Source organism: Centruroides sculpturatus, unplaced genomic scaffold (assembly GCF_000671375.1).
Source record: "Centruroides sculpturatus isolate CEXI.00-Female unplaced genomic scaffold, Cexi_2.0 scaffold393, whole genome shotgun sequence".
In the NCBI taxonomy this organism is placed as follows: domain Eukaryota; kingdom Metazoa; phylum Arthropoda; class Arachnida; order Scorpiones; family Buthidae; genus Centruroides; species Centruroides sculpturatus.
The window spans coordinates 357,954-374,998 of NW_019384611.1; the positions used below are offsets into that span (position 1 = coordinate 357,954).

Genomic DNA, 17,045 nt, shown 5'->3' on the forward strand with positions numbered 1-17,045 from the left:
ATAGTTAATATTATTCTTATCGCTATAAAAAAAATCTAAATTATCAAAAGAATTACTTTCAATAAGAAAAAAATAAGAACACATTTTCTTTAGATTTTAGAATTCACAATAACGATATAAAAAGCAATATATTTTTGTTTATTTGTTTATTATATACAGTTGGCCAACAGAAAAGTAAACTATCTTATTTACAAATCTTTTCAAAATAGACAGTTTGACCAGGCCCCTCAAAAATCCGGGCCCTAGACATTTGTCTCATTTGTCTATTCGATGATCCGGCCCTGATCACAGCTAGTCTTATTTTGTTATGTTCAGCTAGTCTTATTTTGAGAGACCTTGTGGTGGAACTGATGTATTTAAGTGTATAACCAAAATTGGTTGTCCTTCAAAAGAATTTTATATATCCCCAGTATTGTAAGCATGTTAGTCTTATGCTTTTCATTCCTAAGGATGTTAAAGATGGATAGGTTTGTGCCTGAAAGTTAATTTGGTCTCTTTTAGACTAGCTATTTCCTTACATAGTGGTAGTTTGTTATGATTATATTCTAAGATATGTCTTCTGTTCCTATATAGATTGTATGGATTTTTAGCATTAGAGTCTAAGTTGTGAATGTTGTTAGAAAGTGTACTGGCTAAATCCCTGATAAGGTTCTTGTAATAACTGTGTTGTGGCTATTTGTTCAAGATGTTCTAGTTCTTTGGTTGTGTCAAAGTAATTTATATACAGTAGACCTCCCTATAATGCGGTAGATACGTTCCTCGTTATACGAATTTTGCATTGTAGGAATCCTTAAATACACGAGCCAATCGCACCCAACACATGTGAAGTTTAGGGACTATGGCTGTTTGAAAAGTTTTCTTCCATAAAATTAATCGATTCTAGACTAATTCGACTTAACATTTCCAAAACACGTATAATTTTTTGGGAATAATCCGTATAAACTATGCTATAAACAAAAAATTGTAGGATTACTTACCGAGTGTGCACCGTTCGATGACGCCATTGCTTAAGCTTGTTTTCGTCGCGGAGCAGTGCACCAAACGGCAGCCGCGATTTCTGATAAGTTATTTTTCTGCAAAAAATTTGTTGAACTTTGGAGACATCATTAATAGAAATAATTTTTATGGCCATTGAATAAGAAATGTTTCTTTCACAAGAAATGTATAAAATTACAGTACTGTATTAGACTTACAGTACCTAATTTATATACTATACAGACGATAGTAAACTCAACGTACTCGCCTAAACTCTCCGTAGTGTGGCGCTGGACGGCGGAAAGTAGTTCGGCTGCTCATCTGTGATGACGAGTTGGCGATGATGTTTTACGTGTCCCTTTTAGCGTCTTTATACGAATATTGTCGCAATTTTTTCACAGCGTTATAGGAATCTCCATTATAGGAACCTGCATTATAGGGGGTCTACTATATATATATAGGGTTGTGGAAGCTTTCAGGTATAAACAAGGGTGTATATGTAGGTTTATAATAAACGTTTCTATGGACCGGGTTATTTCTGATGTTGATTTTAAGATCCAGGAATTTATTTCTGTGCTACTGGCTTGATCTAATTTAATAGTGAAACCTGAAGGGTTATTGTTCATTTGTTACATGAAGTTATTATTCTTTGATGATATTGTTTTTTTGTTGTGTTCTGTATAATAATGTATCCTTTGCATATGTATATTTTCAATAGGAAATCTAGTAAAATTGTTTTTTATAATAATCTTATTACCATCTCACAGAGATACTCTGATAGAGGACTGTCCATGGGTACTTGTTTATGTTGAACATATGTGTTATTCTTTGTTCTTCCAACATAATTATAACAAAACATATGGACTAACTTCACGATATCTTTGTGAAGTGGTGATTTTTGTGTTCATGTAATAAGAAATCTCTAAGAGTGCAGAAGAATGGTTTGAAGTTAATTAAGTGATATAGAGCTGTAAAATCTAACTCTGAAAAACATGAACCCTATTAGATAGTTGGAGTTTTTGTAATTCAACAATTAATTGCTCAGTGTTATCAATGGAGAAGCTGTAGGTTTTTAAATGTTCTTTAAAAAGGTTATGAATGGCATTTTCTAAGATGACCATGGTTGATTTGACCTTATTAATAATGGGATGTATGGTGTTGCCTAGCAATTTAAAATTGAGAAATGACCTGCAGCAGTGCATGAAACTGCCCTTTCGTTCAAATGACTTTTAAATGTATGATAACCCATGAGTTATTTGCAGGAAATTATTACACTTTTGGGTAGAACTTTTTAATCTTTATGAATACTTAAATACTAGATGATGACTAATAAATAGTATCCCTGAAGATTATGTAGTTCTTAAGCATTGACACACAAAAACCTTTATAATGCAGCCTTTTAATTCAAAATTTACTAATGTTTTCAGCCATTTTGAAAAGCCCTTGTCAGGAAAAGAACAATTATGTAGTTCTGTCCAAAAATATTTAGAAATATACAGGAAGACATCATCACTCACACATTTCTTTTAAAATGAAGAGAGGTGAGTTTTGTCAAAGTCCTAAAAATTCTGATAAGCAAATTAGGTATGCTGTATGAAATGGTTTTATTTTAAACTTGTAGTGCATGCCAGAAATGAGATACCCAGGCTAAAAGTCAAATTTTTCAAATTGAACATGGTAATTTTTAATTTAGATTTAGATTAAACTTGAAGAAATAAGACAATTTCAAATTCAAATTTATTAACGTATTATGGAATTTGTCCAGCTACAAGGGGGATACAATAAATTAAAACACTACAAACAAACGTTGAACTAAAATAAAATATAATTCCTATGATGTTAGAAATTTTTTCCATCTTGAATACACAGTATTAAATCAGTAAATTCAGACTTGAGGCTCATTTTCTATATTACTGCTGTGGTCCTCTGACAATTTAATATATCTGTTGAAAAAATTGTATACTCTAGTTATCATAGTTGGACCCATTTGAAATAGTTTGTGGTAGAATTCTTCTATAGATTTGCACACAGTCAAAGTAGAAATACCAAATTTATCTCTAAAATTTATACATCCATTACATATATAAATTAAATGGTAGATAGAAAATTGATCTTGACACATTCTGCATTGACTATTCTTAATATTTAGATAATTTGTGTCAACTATTACATAGAAACTGTTCAATCTAGGCTGCATATAAAATCTTTTCATCTTAAATGGAATTTGAAAATTAATATAATCATTTGAAGGAGGAAAACTTAAATTGTTAATATACCATGAATGAAATTTTGAATTCTGTAATTTTTTTATTTCTTGGTCGATTGAGTTATTAAACATATTTTCCACTAAGGTAGTAAATCTGAAGTTCCAATCGGCTTCTGTATTGTTAAATAATATATATGATATCCCATATCTGGCCAACATAAGACTAAATTTATTATACCAATTATTTGTGTAATTCCTTTTAACCTTGGCTAATCTTTTAAGTACTTTCAATATAGTATTTCAGTATATTCTCATTGTTGGCCATTCTCTTATAAACTTTCATAATCCTTATTACCATATGGTAATAAGGATTATGAAATTTTATATAAGGCTCCAATTGTAACCTATTCGTATCCATGACAAATTGCGTAACCAGGTACAGCCCTGTCCAGACAATAAATTTTTCTGATGTATAATAATTGGATTTTCTCAAAATAAGTAACCAATCCATGCCCCACACTGGGAGAGCATAACATCAAATTTATGACTATTGATGAAAAGAGCTGAAGTTGTTTTTGTATAGAATTAATTTTCATTTTAACTCGTAGATAAATTAAATTATTTATTATTCTATTTGCTTTATTTTGAACTTGTTGGACTTGTTTTCCAAAAGATAGTGTTGAAGTAAAGTGAATTCCTAAGTATGAAATTTCTTCAATTATTTTCAATTTGTCATTTAGAAGGTGAAAATCATGATCCCGTTTACCCATTCTTCCTCCTCTTTGAAATATAAGGATATGAGTTTTGTTTGGGTTAATCTTCATTCCCAACTGAGAAAATATTTCTGCATCTGATTTAGTTTTCTTTGTAGATCAATTTTAGTAGTCAAAATTAACACATCATCTGCATATTGAATTGAATGGACTGTCTGATTTTCTACTAGCATTCCATCTTCTTCCCTATTGAATTGTTTATCAATATCATGTATCATGAAATTAAATAAATAAGATTATAATGGGTCACCTTGCAAGAGACCTCCATATATGTCAAAAGGAGGGTAAGTATTCTTACCACTTTTAATTGTGACTAAATAATGACCAAATAAAGATTTTATTGCTTTTATGAATAATGAATCTGCACTATGTATTTTTAATTTAGTGCACAGTTTTTCTATTGATATTGAATCAAAGATCTTTTCTAGGTCTAGAAAAAAGCTGCATAGACTTTGCATCTTTTTCTAGAAAGATGAATTTGAATAGGAAATAAGACAATTTTGTCTCAAACATTTTTTCTGAAAATACCTCTAATGATCATAAGATTATTTTGAAAGTGTGATGCTTGGAGAAAAATGATACTATGAAAATAAGAAAACATATTATGTTACAAAATTATTTTTATTAATGTACTATTCGTAGTGTTGCCACCAGGCTGGTTTGCACTGGACAAGCTGGTTTTTAAATTCATAGTCTGGATTAATTATTAATTTGTCCGGTTTTTGTAGAAATTGTGAAATGATGATGAAACAAAAGAAATTTATAAAAATATTTTAAAGACTAACTTCACACCCCTACTCAAACTATCCCCATCTTATCCCTAGGCTAAGAGTGATAGAAAATGTATGTACTTTTAAAATTCTAACTTGTAAATATCTCTGGCAAATATTAGATTTATTCAAACCCTAGTCCCTAACTGGTTTAAACTGGCATGCACATTGTTTAGTTCTTGACTATAAAATGACATTGTGCATGCCTCATATTTATATTCTTTATTGTCTCAGATACAATGTATCTTTTGTAACTTAATAACACATCCCAACATTAATAATAATAATTATTCTTACTTTTATGTATTATTTTTGCAATTAATATCACATCGGACTGTTATTAATTAGTTTTGGATATGCCACATGTGATTATTGTATTACTTCAATAATATATTATGTACATGTTTACCTTCTAAAAAAAAATATTTATTTTCTACTCACAATAAAAAACTTAATTTTTTAATTTGTAGTATAACATTCTAATTTTAAGATGTCCAGGTCAGCAATTTTGAAAAGATGGCAACATGACTATTGGTGTAGGCAAAACATAATTAAAATGTCATAATAATAATGTAATTGATGCTGAACTAACAAAATAGTATTTTTGTTCATATAAACTCTTGGTGTAACCTATTTGGTGCTGATTTTAACAGTTATTCAATCAAAATTTTCAAAGTGAGCACTGTTCTCATTGATAAAGTATCCAATCTGCAAGAAAAAGAGTTTGTTGCTTGAGGAACTCTACAAGACATGGATATGTAGATCACTATGACATACTTTGATAAATGTGTAACTAAAAATGAAAACTTATATGAAATGAAAATGTAAATTTGAGCATAATGTTTACATTTGTTGACACTGAATATTCAGCCAGCTGAAAAATATCATGACAATGTAAAATAAGCTTTTACCAAGAAGAGTTTATCATGCTTTCAAGTTCATTTTATAGTCAAAGGAATGTTTTTAGAAAAAATGTTTGAGACAAAATTGTCTTACGTTTTTTTTTAGTTTAATTCAAATCTAAGTTAAAAAATACAATATGTCATTTAAAAAAAATTTGACTTTTGGGCCCAGGTAGTTGATTTCCATCCAGTACCAAAAGTTAGAAGCATCACCATTTGATAGAGCATACCCAATTTACTTATCAAAAGTTTTAGGATTTTTGATGACACTCACTTTCATTTTAAAGAGGGTGTACAGACAGTCTGTGTTACTGTGTTTGGTATAATTGGTTTCTGTTGATTCTAATAAAGCAGAATATTTAAAAATTTATTGTTTTTGACATCTAGAGTGTCATACTCCTATCATAATTATTGCTTAAATCAAGCTGATTGAGCTTGTATCAGGCTATTTACTGAGACAGAGAATAGAATTTAACAACTGCTACCTTACAACTGGTTAATATTAGACAAAAATAAACACTACAAAAACATAACAAACCATCGAGAAAATTATACACAAAGTGCAAACGTTTTCGCCTGTGTTAAACAGATGTCGTCGGGCAACAAACTGCTGAGAAGACACGGGATTGTCGAACATGTGTGTGGGAGGAAGGGGTGTATGACGTAAGAAGAGAGGAGGGAGATTTATATTTTGTAAAAAGACTTCCAGGCAGTGTGGAAGGAGTCAACGTCACGATAGTTTATTTTACCCATCATAATGCAGCTATGGCCACCCACCATAGCTGTATTATGGTGGGTGGCCTTGTAAATTTCCACTTTTTCTAGATGTTTAAGCACATGTGGTTTAGATTTGTAATGTAGGAGGTGTGTCTCATGGAAGTTTACCTGGATGTCTGGGTCAGTTGTGTAGGTAGCCAAAGCCATACTTTTTAAACCATTTTTGATAGATGTTTGATGTTCCTTAAGCCAGATATGTAATGTATAATATAAGACGTAGCACCTATGTATTGCAGGTGGTAGTTGTAATGATGGTGAATGATGGGATATTGTAGATTCCTGGCAGGTGGTTCTTGTTGGGATGGTCTTTGGCATTCTAGTGTAGAGAGGCAATAGCTGGACTTTTGCTTCATTCACCCCTTTCCCCTCGCGTGTTTGGCAACCCTTTGCGTCTTTTCAGCAGTTTGTTGCCTGATGATGCCTGTTTAACATGGGCAAAAACGTTTGCACTTTGTGTATAATTTTCTTGCTGGTTTTTTAGGTTTTTTCAGTGTTTATTATTGAGAATAGAATTTTCTGACATTCCTTTTAATTAATTAATTAAGGAATTAAATATAAGACTCCAATTTTCAAACCCTCTCATCTTCAGTTAGAAGGTCTGATCCAGTGGGGACAAATAATGTATTTGCTTCTTTCCAGTAGACATCCATGTCCAGAGAATACCTATAATGCTGTTATAATATTAAAAGTAATTATTTTTTTTATGTTCTAAATACAAAGATTCCAATAAATATATTGAGTATATTCCTGAAATTGGTAAAATTCATTCCTGTGTTTTTATATATCATCTTAAATGGTTGTTATTTCATTTTTTTAATATTGTAAATAAACAAAGATTATGTATTAGTTTATCAGTTGTTAGAGATAAACATAACCGACATTTGTTTTTTTTAATATTGATTTTTAAATGGAACACTAACTATGGTTTTCATTTATACTATTAATTTGTAACATAAATTTCAATTAAAAATGTCTCTGTAATCCAAAACAATATGGTAGATGTGTCTCATAGCAATTCTCGGTTAGCAATATGATTTTATTTTCAAATTGAACTACATATGCATTTCAGGTTGGTGTGATATGTTCCAACCATTCCTCAGTGAATTTTCCAGTATATAAATTACAAAAAAGAGAGAACACCCCTTCCTTATCCCTGACATTACACAGGAACAATGTACCTATTTATGGCTTTTAGAAGGTTTGTTCCTGTGTAATGTCAGGGATAAGAAAGGGGTATTCTCTGTTTTTTTTTTAATTTTTATACTGGAAAATTCACTGAATAGGGGTTGGAACATATTACACCAACCCGAAATGCATTTGTAGTTCAATTTGAAAATAAAATCATATTGCTAACCGAGACTTGCTGTGAGACATGTCTACCATATTGTTTTGGATTACAGAGACGTTTTTATATTGAAATCTAACATACAGCAAGTTAATTATATAATTGTAATATAAAGATAAAAACAGTGATTTAAAGACCAAAAAAAAATGCATTAATGATGAATTGGTCTTTGTAGCTTTTAGAATCTTACATTTTTTTGATTAGACAAGGTGAATATTTCTAAAAAATTATTTGATGGATCAAATATAAATATTAAAAAGTATAATTTTTGCTTGTAATCAATTTTAAAATATTTTAAGAAAGACAATAACTAATTTTGACATATAAAATATGGTTTATCAGAAATTGATACATATTTCTTCAGTTAAAAACTAGGTTTCAAATAAACTCTGGTCTTTGAATAAATCCCAGGGAATAAAGGTGCTGTTAAATGTAAACACCAAGTTGAAAAGCATGGGAAATATGTTGAAGTGTTGCACTGCATAGTATAATGTAGTTTAGAGTGACGGGTAAGGAATATAAGTAAAATTCTACTTATTCAAATTATCTAGAATTGGATAACACTTTCTATTCCAACATTCATTAAAACAGTTTTGATATAAAATTACAAATATTGCTTAATATTGAGCATGGGAGAGTTGCAATTGAGTTTATAAGTCTAGAACTTATTAGCTGAAGCTTAATTAGGAAAACTTGAATTAGAAAGAGAGAAAGTTTGAAAGTGAAGATGGTATTCAAGATCTTGATTCTGCTCACACAACATACAATACATAAATACAGTCAATAAATAGTTTTGATAGTTTGGAAAATGTACAAGTAATTAATTTTTTTCAGTTTTTATTCACTTGTCTCCTGTTGCAAGATGGTCTCAAAAACTTAGATCTTCAAATAATTCTCAGGGATTACATACATTTTAAAAATAAACTCCAGGATTTAATTGAGGATATATAGTGTGCCATAAATATAAGAACTTGTTATAATATAGTAACCAAAAAGGTTTTGAACCATTTAAACTTCTGTAAATAAAAATATTTTAAGTAAAAATACTAAACTATGCTAAATATCAATTAGAACAAGAATGGCATATTTCAGCTAACATTTCTTTAATGTTTTTCTACATTTTTATGCTTTCTACATTCTGTTATTGTATAAGAAAAGGTAATGGTTCAGATATGTTCCTATCATCTGTTGCAGTGATCATAAACTTTAGTCACCAAAAAAGAATTGGTTTTTGAGAAACAAGGGAAATTTTTATGGGTCTAATAGCTGACCCCGAACATCACAGGCTGGAGAATATTTGCTGATAGATAGGACACATTATGTTCAGTAATAATTAAATTTATCTTACTTATTAATGCAATATATTACAAAACTGATTTGTCTTATTACCCAAAATGACCATCAGTTGGGTTATACCCTTATTATTATCTGCAGGGTAGAGTTGGTAGATTTTTACACAACTTCGACTCTGACTCCAACCAGGGGTGGACTTGTTAACAAAGTAGGCCCGAAAATTCTGATCACCCCATGACCTCAGAATATAAGATTCAATAAATATAGTTCTAATAAAGATAGAATGTAGAAACTTTTTTATTCCAAAGCTAAAATACTCCTCTAAGTAATGACATAGTCAATATATACATATGTATTTGATAATTTTTACTTTTCTGGCTGTTTTATATAACAGAGGAAAAGTGTAGCACTTGGTCAAAAAATGATCCCACCCCAAATTTTTGCATTTTTGGACTCAGGACACCTTGAAATGTTGAGATATGCAAAAGATTTAGGTTTTTTTCTGTATGTACGAATTTTAGACTGTTTTGGAGGTACAATTTTGATTCAGAATCAGATGGTTTAATACAGGCATTATTAAGCTTTATATATATATAGAACCAACTGGATAAATATAATACTAATAAAACACACCTTTAATAATCCAGCTAATAAAAATTAATAAAGTAAAAACGTTTTTGATCGTTTCTTAACGATCTTCTGCAGTTACCATAACATCGAATAAAATCAAACACAAAAAAAGAACGTAAATACGAAAATTAAAATATAAATAACGGAAAAGTAGCTGTGTTGATAAAAGAAACAAAAAATAAATGAAAAATATAAACTAAGCCGAAAAAATTTCCCTTAACAAAAATAAATAGTTATTAATTCCTGTAAAAGGATCGCCAAGATGTAGGTAAAGAGTCCGCATCTCTATGGTTGATGCAACCAGTTTTCTTGTGTGCCTTAAATATCTCTAATTTCTCCAGATATTTCATTGTATGTAAATTCGTCGTAGGTTTAATTATTTCTGCCCGATCCAATGGACTTGAATGTCGTGTTGTGTTGCGTAAGCCGATAGCATGGTGTTGTCAAGTTTTTTATTAATCGTATATTTATGCTCTTTGATACGTTGGTGCAAGTTGCGCATTGTTGTGCCTACGTAGACAAGATCCGAATTAAAACGCTGATCGTGTAATGGTATAGAATAGATCCCTGATGCCGATTTCCAGTCATAACGCTTCTTATCATTTCTTAATAGCTTGAAAACTGTAGGATTGTGTCGATATACCACACTGAAATCATTAGCCTTGGCTGTTTCTTTATGTATTTGTCTCAAAAACGGGGCATAATTTAAAACCATCCTTTGTCTACGGTCTGCCATGGGATGCGGTTGTTTAGTAGTTTGGAAAGTTGTAATAAGCTTCCTTATGATTTCCTTTTGGTATCCCTGTTGTTCCGCAATCTTTAGAATGTAGTTTAGCTCCGCCATCGTGTCTTTTATACTAGGTACAATGTGTATAAGCCCTTTTTATCCAGGACCTAAAGGCCACCAATTTGATGTGATGAGGATCGATCGAATTATGCAGAATTAAAGTGGGTTGAAAGCATGGTTTTCTGTATATGCTGGTTCTGATTTCTCCCTGTTTGCGAGCGATGGAAATGTCCAAAAAATTTACAATGCTATCACTCTCCTGGTCCACTTGTAGTAACAATGCTTTCTGGAACATAAACATAAATTTAATTCTTTTTATTGAATTATTAAAATTTATGGAAAAAATTTTTTAGTTACACATGTATCAAAAAAACTATTAATTTGTGATTATAAAATTTACCAAAGGAAAATGTACTAAAATTGATTTTTTTCCTTTATAGCAGAAAACGATGCTAAAGAAGGGTCCTCTATCAGTAAGTTTCTTATCATATTTAATAATAGTATAATTATCATCATCATTTCAACAAGAGTATTTGAAAAATTAATTTTAAAGGTGTTTTATATATGTAAAAATTATGAAATTATAACAAATGTCAAATGAAGTATTCTATAAAATTAATTTTGCCATAAGTTACATGTGAAATAGGACATACACTATATCAAGATTATATTAAAAATGTATTATTAAATTATTTTTAAGTTTATGAAATGTTTTAAAAAATTATATTTAACATTCAAGATATATAGATTTGGAATGTGATAATTAAAAAATAATGTATATATAAACATGCCAAAGTCAAATGTATTAATACTAAATGAAACAATTGCTGTAATCAATCATGCCATTTTTTGTTACAATTAATAATTAGAAATTAAGTAATTTGATACTAGAGGTAGATATTAGGCATCATCTATTTATTAATTGTAGCAAAAATAGCCTGATTAATTATTGCAATTGTTTGGTTTACTAAAAAAAATAAAGAATTTAAACTGGAAATATATTGTCAAATTGTACATAAATCAAACTAAAATACTTTTAAATTGTTTGTAAAATCAAGTTATAACATAAGTTATAAGTTTGCTATTAAATATGATGATTATGCTGTTATGATCTTATATAAAAGTTATTTTTTGTATATTTAATATAATAAATTTATTAAAAATTATCATAGTAGGTTAAAAATTTAGTAATTAATATAAAAATTCTTTGAAATAAACAACAAACACTAACATCAAAATCCAGCAGAAGAAAAAATTTTACTTTAAATCAGCGTTTCTCAAAGTGGGCGATAACGCCCCTTGTGGGCAGTGAGTAAATTCAGGGGGGGCACTGGAGGCAGGGTACTGAACGGTGACCAAAGGCAAAAGTCGGGTCACTGACAGCCATTCTCTTTCCTCTGTTAAACGGATAAGAGGAAACATTGCGTTTAATGGTTTCCAGATGTTGATAACAATGTACGCTAAGGGCACAAAGTGTGAGATTCATAGAAAAGTTTTCCTAAGAACATTTTCAATTTTTTCTCACACAAGAGAAAATGGGTTAGGGGGCGTTGGGTATAACTTTATGGAACAAAGGGGGTGGTGGATCAAAAAAGTTTGGGAATCACTGCTTTAAATGAATGTTTTCATTTAGATAACTTCAAGCAGACTCTTCAATTTCTACTTCAATGTCTTAGAAAGTGTTATTTGAGCTTACTTAACCATTAGCTACCATCATTCCGTATCAGACATTTGCAGTTCTCTGCATGCTCTAAAAAAATTATGTTTTTTTAAAGACATTGTGATAATTTAAACATTTAGTTTAACTTTTCTTTTCTATTCTGTATTTACCATTTAAACCTGAGGATGTCTGTTATATATAAATGAAAATATTAGTTGTTTACAGTAAAATTTTTTTTTCTTCTGGATTTTAGTGTTGGTGTATGGTGTTCATTTGAATATCTGTTTTTTCTTTTTTAGATTGTAATAATTTTTTGTTTGATACTCATGCAAAATATTTTACTTTTAGAAGATACTTCATAACTGCAAAATATGCGTGATTATTAGTTTGTCATTATTTGATTTAAGAGCATATTCTTTCTCAAATTTCATGAAAGTTGTATTCTGTAGAACTTTAATCAACTCAAATTTTATGATATGTTGGAATTTTCCTAAGTGCTTATTCATCAGCACTTGAAAATATGTACATTAAATTTGATTTGAAGAAAAAAATGTTTGAAGAACATAAATTGAATTATTTATTTAACTTTTTGTATATTTTATGGGCATGACAAGTTATAAAAATGTGATTAATGTAAAATAGATATGAATTACAATATGAAAATAATGATTGTTGTTAGTATTTTTTTTAAAACACTTTTTTTGTTACTGATTGATGCAATTTTTGCTATATCATGTGACCTTTGTTATAATATGAGGATGATGCAATTTTTCATTAGATACTGGAATCCTGGAGGTTCTTTGGACACTAGAAGTTTTTGGTAAACTGTTTGCATGTTATTTTTTTGGATGTTATTTATTACTACCTGAAAGTGTAAGAAATATGTTAAAGATTGTATTTTATTACTTGGTTTCTTACTTTCCCAGGACATATTTAATTATAATTGCTTTTCATCATTTATGCTTTGGATAGTTGGTGGTGTTGGTTATGCTGGTGACTCAATTTTTAAAAAAATTGCTTAAAATGAAAACAATTTTTTATTCTTAATTTGTGTATGACAGGGACATACTTTATGAAAAAAGATGAATTGGCATATTTAATTCAATTATTTCTTTTCAGTTGTGGCTGCAAGAGTGTTAAGGAACATAGCTTATGGACTTTTGCTATCTGTTTTGCTGTCCTAGTTGGTTTTTCTTATTTTCTGTGGGATGCAAAATATATTTCCATGATTTAAGACTGGATTTAACTGGACATCAGAAGTTTACATAAAATTGAATTTATATAAATCAAAGAATAGCTATATTTTTAACAAACTTTTTACATTAATTGCAGACAAAAATACATTAGCACATACATGAAATGCATGGTATATAAGATTAAAATAGCAGTTGAAATAAAAAAATGTAATAATCTATTAGTATATGTGGGAAATTTCTAAGCAGCTACTTTACAATACACATGATAAATATCAAACATGGATAATGTACCTTAATAACTCCATTAAGATTCAATTTGTAATTAATGTTTTTTATTGAACAAAATGATAAGGAAGAATTTAATAAACAAAAAACCATATAAAAAACAATATTTTAAAAACAATGAAATATATTCTATTGAACATAGAATAGTTTCTAGTTAATTAGATGATTTGGAAGGAAAAATATAGTTTGAATTAAACAAATTGGAATTAGGGTTGCAAATTGAAATTATTTAAGATAAGGATAGTTACTACTGACCGAATACAATCTCTCATCACTGACTACACAAAAGAAAAGTTCACTGTGATAGATGTCACCTCATGTGTAGGGTGTCATGTGCCCTCTGCTTTGTTGACTGAAAGTTTCCAATAAACTAATACTTAATTGCTAATACAGTGGAACCGTGGTTAACGAATGTCCTGGTTAACGAGCTTTTATTTTGCAAAAATTTTGTCTCGGATAATGAACAAAATTTGGATAACGAACTTAACGACTTTTTGTGTCAAATTTGTAAGCTTGCTTTCACGAAACTTTCTGAACCACTTACAGAACGTGGCATCATCAATGGCTCCCTCACCATACACAGAACATATCTTTTTTTGTATCTACAAAGCATTCTTGCCTTTTTGGAAATAAAAAAAGCATAATATGTCAAAAATGCTCCTTATTTTCTGCCATTTGTAATGCTTAATAAAATTTTAAAAACACAACTAAGTAACACAACTTTATTCTCAAATACTAGATGAGATCCCTTTTATCAAACAACATTGAAATTTTACACATGTGAAGGAAATAACACTTCAGTGTTGCGTTTTTAGCCAGCTGGTGCTAAAAATGGGATGAACTTTTGCATCAACCCAATAGTTTCCAGCCGTTCTGGAACCTCACAAATTTCAGTTGCTCTTAGGCGTGCGCGAGGTAAGCATTGCTTTTTCGAGTGTGCTAAACTTCGGTTTTTTAGTTTTGTTATTTATACTGTATATTTAATCAATATGGCACCGAAGAAAGAGAAAAGTGACAGTGGAAATAGAAAACGTTTTAGTGTAGCATTAAAGAAAGAAATTATTGCAAAATATGAGAATGGCATTCGTGTTTCTGACATCGCTAAAGAATATAATGTGGCAAAATTGACTATATCTACAATTATTAAAAACAAAAAAGCACTTTCACTCATTTAGCCACTTCGGCAGCCATTTAAGGCTGCCAAAGTGGCTAAAGGAGTGAATGTGATATAAAAACAAAGATCTAAAGTTTTAGATGAAGTTGAAAAACTGTTGCTAATATGGATCAACGAAAAGCAACTTGCTGGAAACAGTGTTAGTGAAGCTATAATTTGTGAAAAGACTAAAAATTTATACAATGACTTGTTGACCCAGACACCCAGTACAAGTGCAGACAGGCAGGACTTTAAAGCTAGCCGAGGGTGGTTTGATAGGTTTTGTCAATGAACTGGCATTCACAGTGTCATAAGACACAGGGAGTCTTCAAGTTCAGATGAAAAAGCAGCAAAAGCATTTGTAGATGAATTTGCAAAGTTTGTAAAAAGTGAAGGATACGTCTGGAATCAAGTGTTTAATTGCGATGAGACCGGTCTCTTTTGGAAAAGAATGCCTAGACGAATGTACATAACCCAAGAAGAGAAAGCACTTCCCAGGCAGCATGAAGGACAGACTCACTTTTTTATTTTGTGCTAATGCAAGTGGTGACCTCAAAATCAAGCCACTTTTAGTCTACAATGCTGAAAATCCCCATGCCTTTAAGAGCAAAAATGTGATAAAGTCCAAACTCCCGGTACAATGGAAGGCAAATAGTAAGGCATGGGTAACTCGGACTTTATTCATGGATTGGCTCACAGAAGTGTTTGCTCCTATTGTTAAAAATTATCTTCAGGAAATGGATCTTCCTCTTAGATGTCTTCTCTTAATGGATAATGCTCCAGCACATCCACCAAATTTGGAGGCTGACTTGGATAGTGAACATGACTTCATCAAGGTCAAATCCTTCCACCCAACACAACTCTATTACTGCAACCAATGGATCAGCAAGTGATTTCCAATTTTAAAAAGCTGTATACCAAGGCACTGTTTACCATGTGTTTTCAGGTTACCAATGATACCATCTTAACTCTTAGATCTTTTTGGAAGGAGCATTTTAACATCCTGCATTGTATCAATCTTATTGACAAAGCCTGGAGTGAGGTCTCTCACTGCACTTTGCATCAACCTGGAGGAAATTTTGGCCAACTTGTGTCCCAAAGCAAAATTTTGAGGAATTTGAAGCAGAAAGCTCTCCTGATGTAGTACATGAAATTGTGTCCATTGACAAGAGTTTTGGATTAGAGATAAATGATGTAGACATGGAGGAGTTGATAAAGGACCATCAAAATTATACCACAGAAGAGCTGGTTGCCTTGCAGGAAGAACAGGTGAAAGTCTTACAAGAAGAGCATGCATCAGAGGAAGAGAAGGTTAGGGAAGAAATCACCAGTGCTGAGATCAAGGAAATTTGCAGAAAATGAAATGATGTGCAGGAATTTATTGAGAAGCACCACCAGTGGTGATATTCAGTGGGTTCACACTGGTTCCGCCGAACCCGTTGTTAACATTTTCAAAGTTTTCCAAACCTTGTTAAACACACATAGCATTTCTCGGTGGTTTTGTTTCTTTTAAAAAATATATTAAAATATACGTATTATATTCTGTAACACTACTAAACTAGAGCCTTATACCCTGTTCACCTTGGTGCGACCTCTCTCGACCATTTCAATCTCAACCAAAACGAGGTTCAATCGCGATCGACTCGAGAGAGTTCTTGAACTAGATCCAGTCATAAGACAGATGTCACGATCCTACACGCACGAGAAAATACAAGATGGCTGCAGAACACGTATTTGNGGTCAAATCCTTCCACCCAACACAACTCTATTACTGCAACCAATGGATCAGCAAGTGATTTCCAATTTTAAAAAGCTGTATACCAAGGCACTGTTTACCATGTGTTTTCAGGTTACCAATGATACCATCTTAACTCTTAGAGCTTTTTGGAAGGAGCATTTTAACATCCTGCATTGTATCAATCTTATTGACAAAGCCTGGAGTGAGGTCTTTCATCGCACTTTGCAGTCGGCCTGGAGGAAACTTTGGCCAACTTGTGTCCCAGAGTGAAACTTTGAGGAATTTGAAGAAGAGAGCTTTCCTGATGTAGTGCATGAAATCGTGTCCATTGGCAAGAGTTTGGGATTAGAGATAGATGATGCAGACGTGGAGGAGTTGCTGAAAAACCATCAAAATGAACTAACGACAGAAGAGCTGGTTGCCATGCAGGAAGAACAGATGAAAGTCTTACAAGAAGAGCATTCATCAGAGGAAGAGGATAGGGAAGAAATCACCAGTGCTGAGATCAAGGAAATTTGCAGAAAATGGAATGATGTGCAGGAATTTATTGAGAAG

General features: G+C 31.1%; 1 protein-coding gene across 1 annotated transcript in view; it reads left to right on the forward strand.

Moving 5' to 3' along the window:
* The first annotated feature begins 10,903 nt into the window (after positions 1–10,903).
* The window catches only part of LOC111625253 (protein TMEPAI-like), a 128,860-nt gene continuing 122,718 nt past the window's right edge, over positions 10,904–17,045 (forward strand). Inside the window, exon 1 of the mRNA XM_023368356.1 lies at positions 10,904–10,931. Within this exon, the coding sequence (XP_023224124.1) occupies position 10,931 (1 nt within the window). The 5' untranslated portion in view covers positions 10,904–10,930. The remainder of the gene's footprint in view (positions 10,932–17,045) is intronic.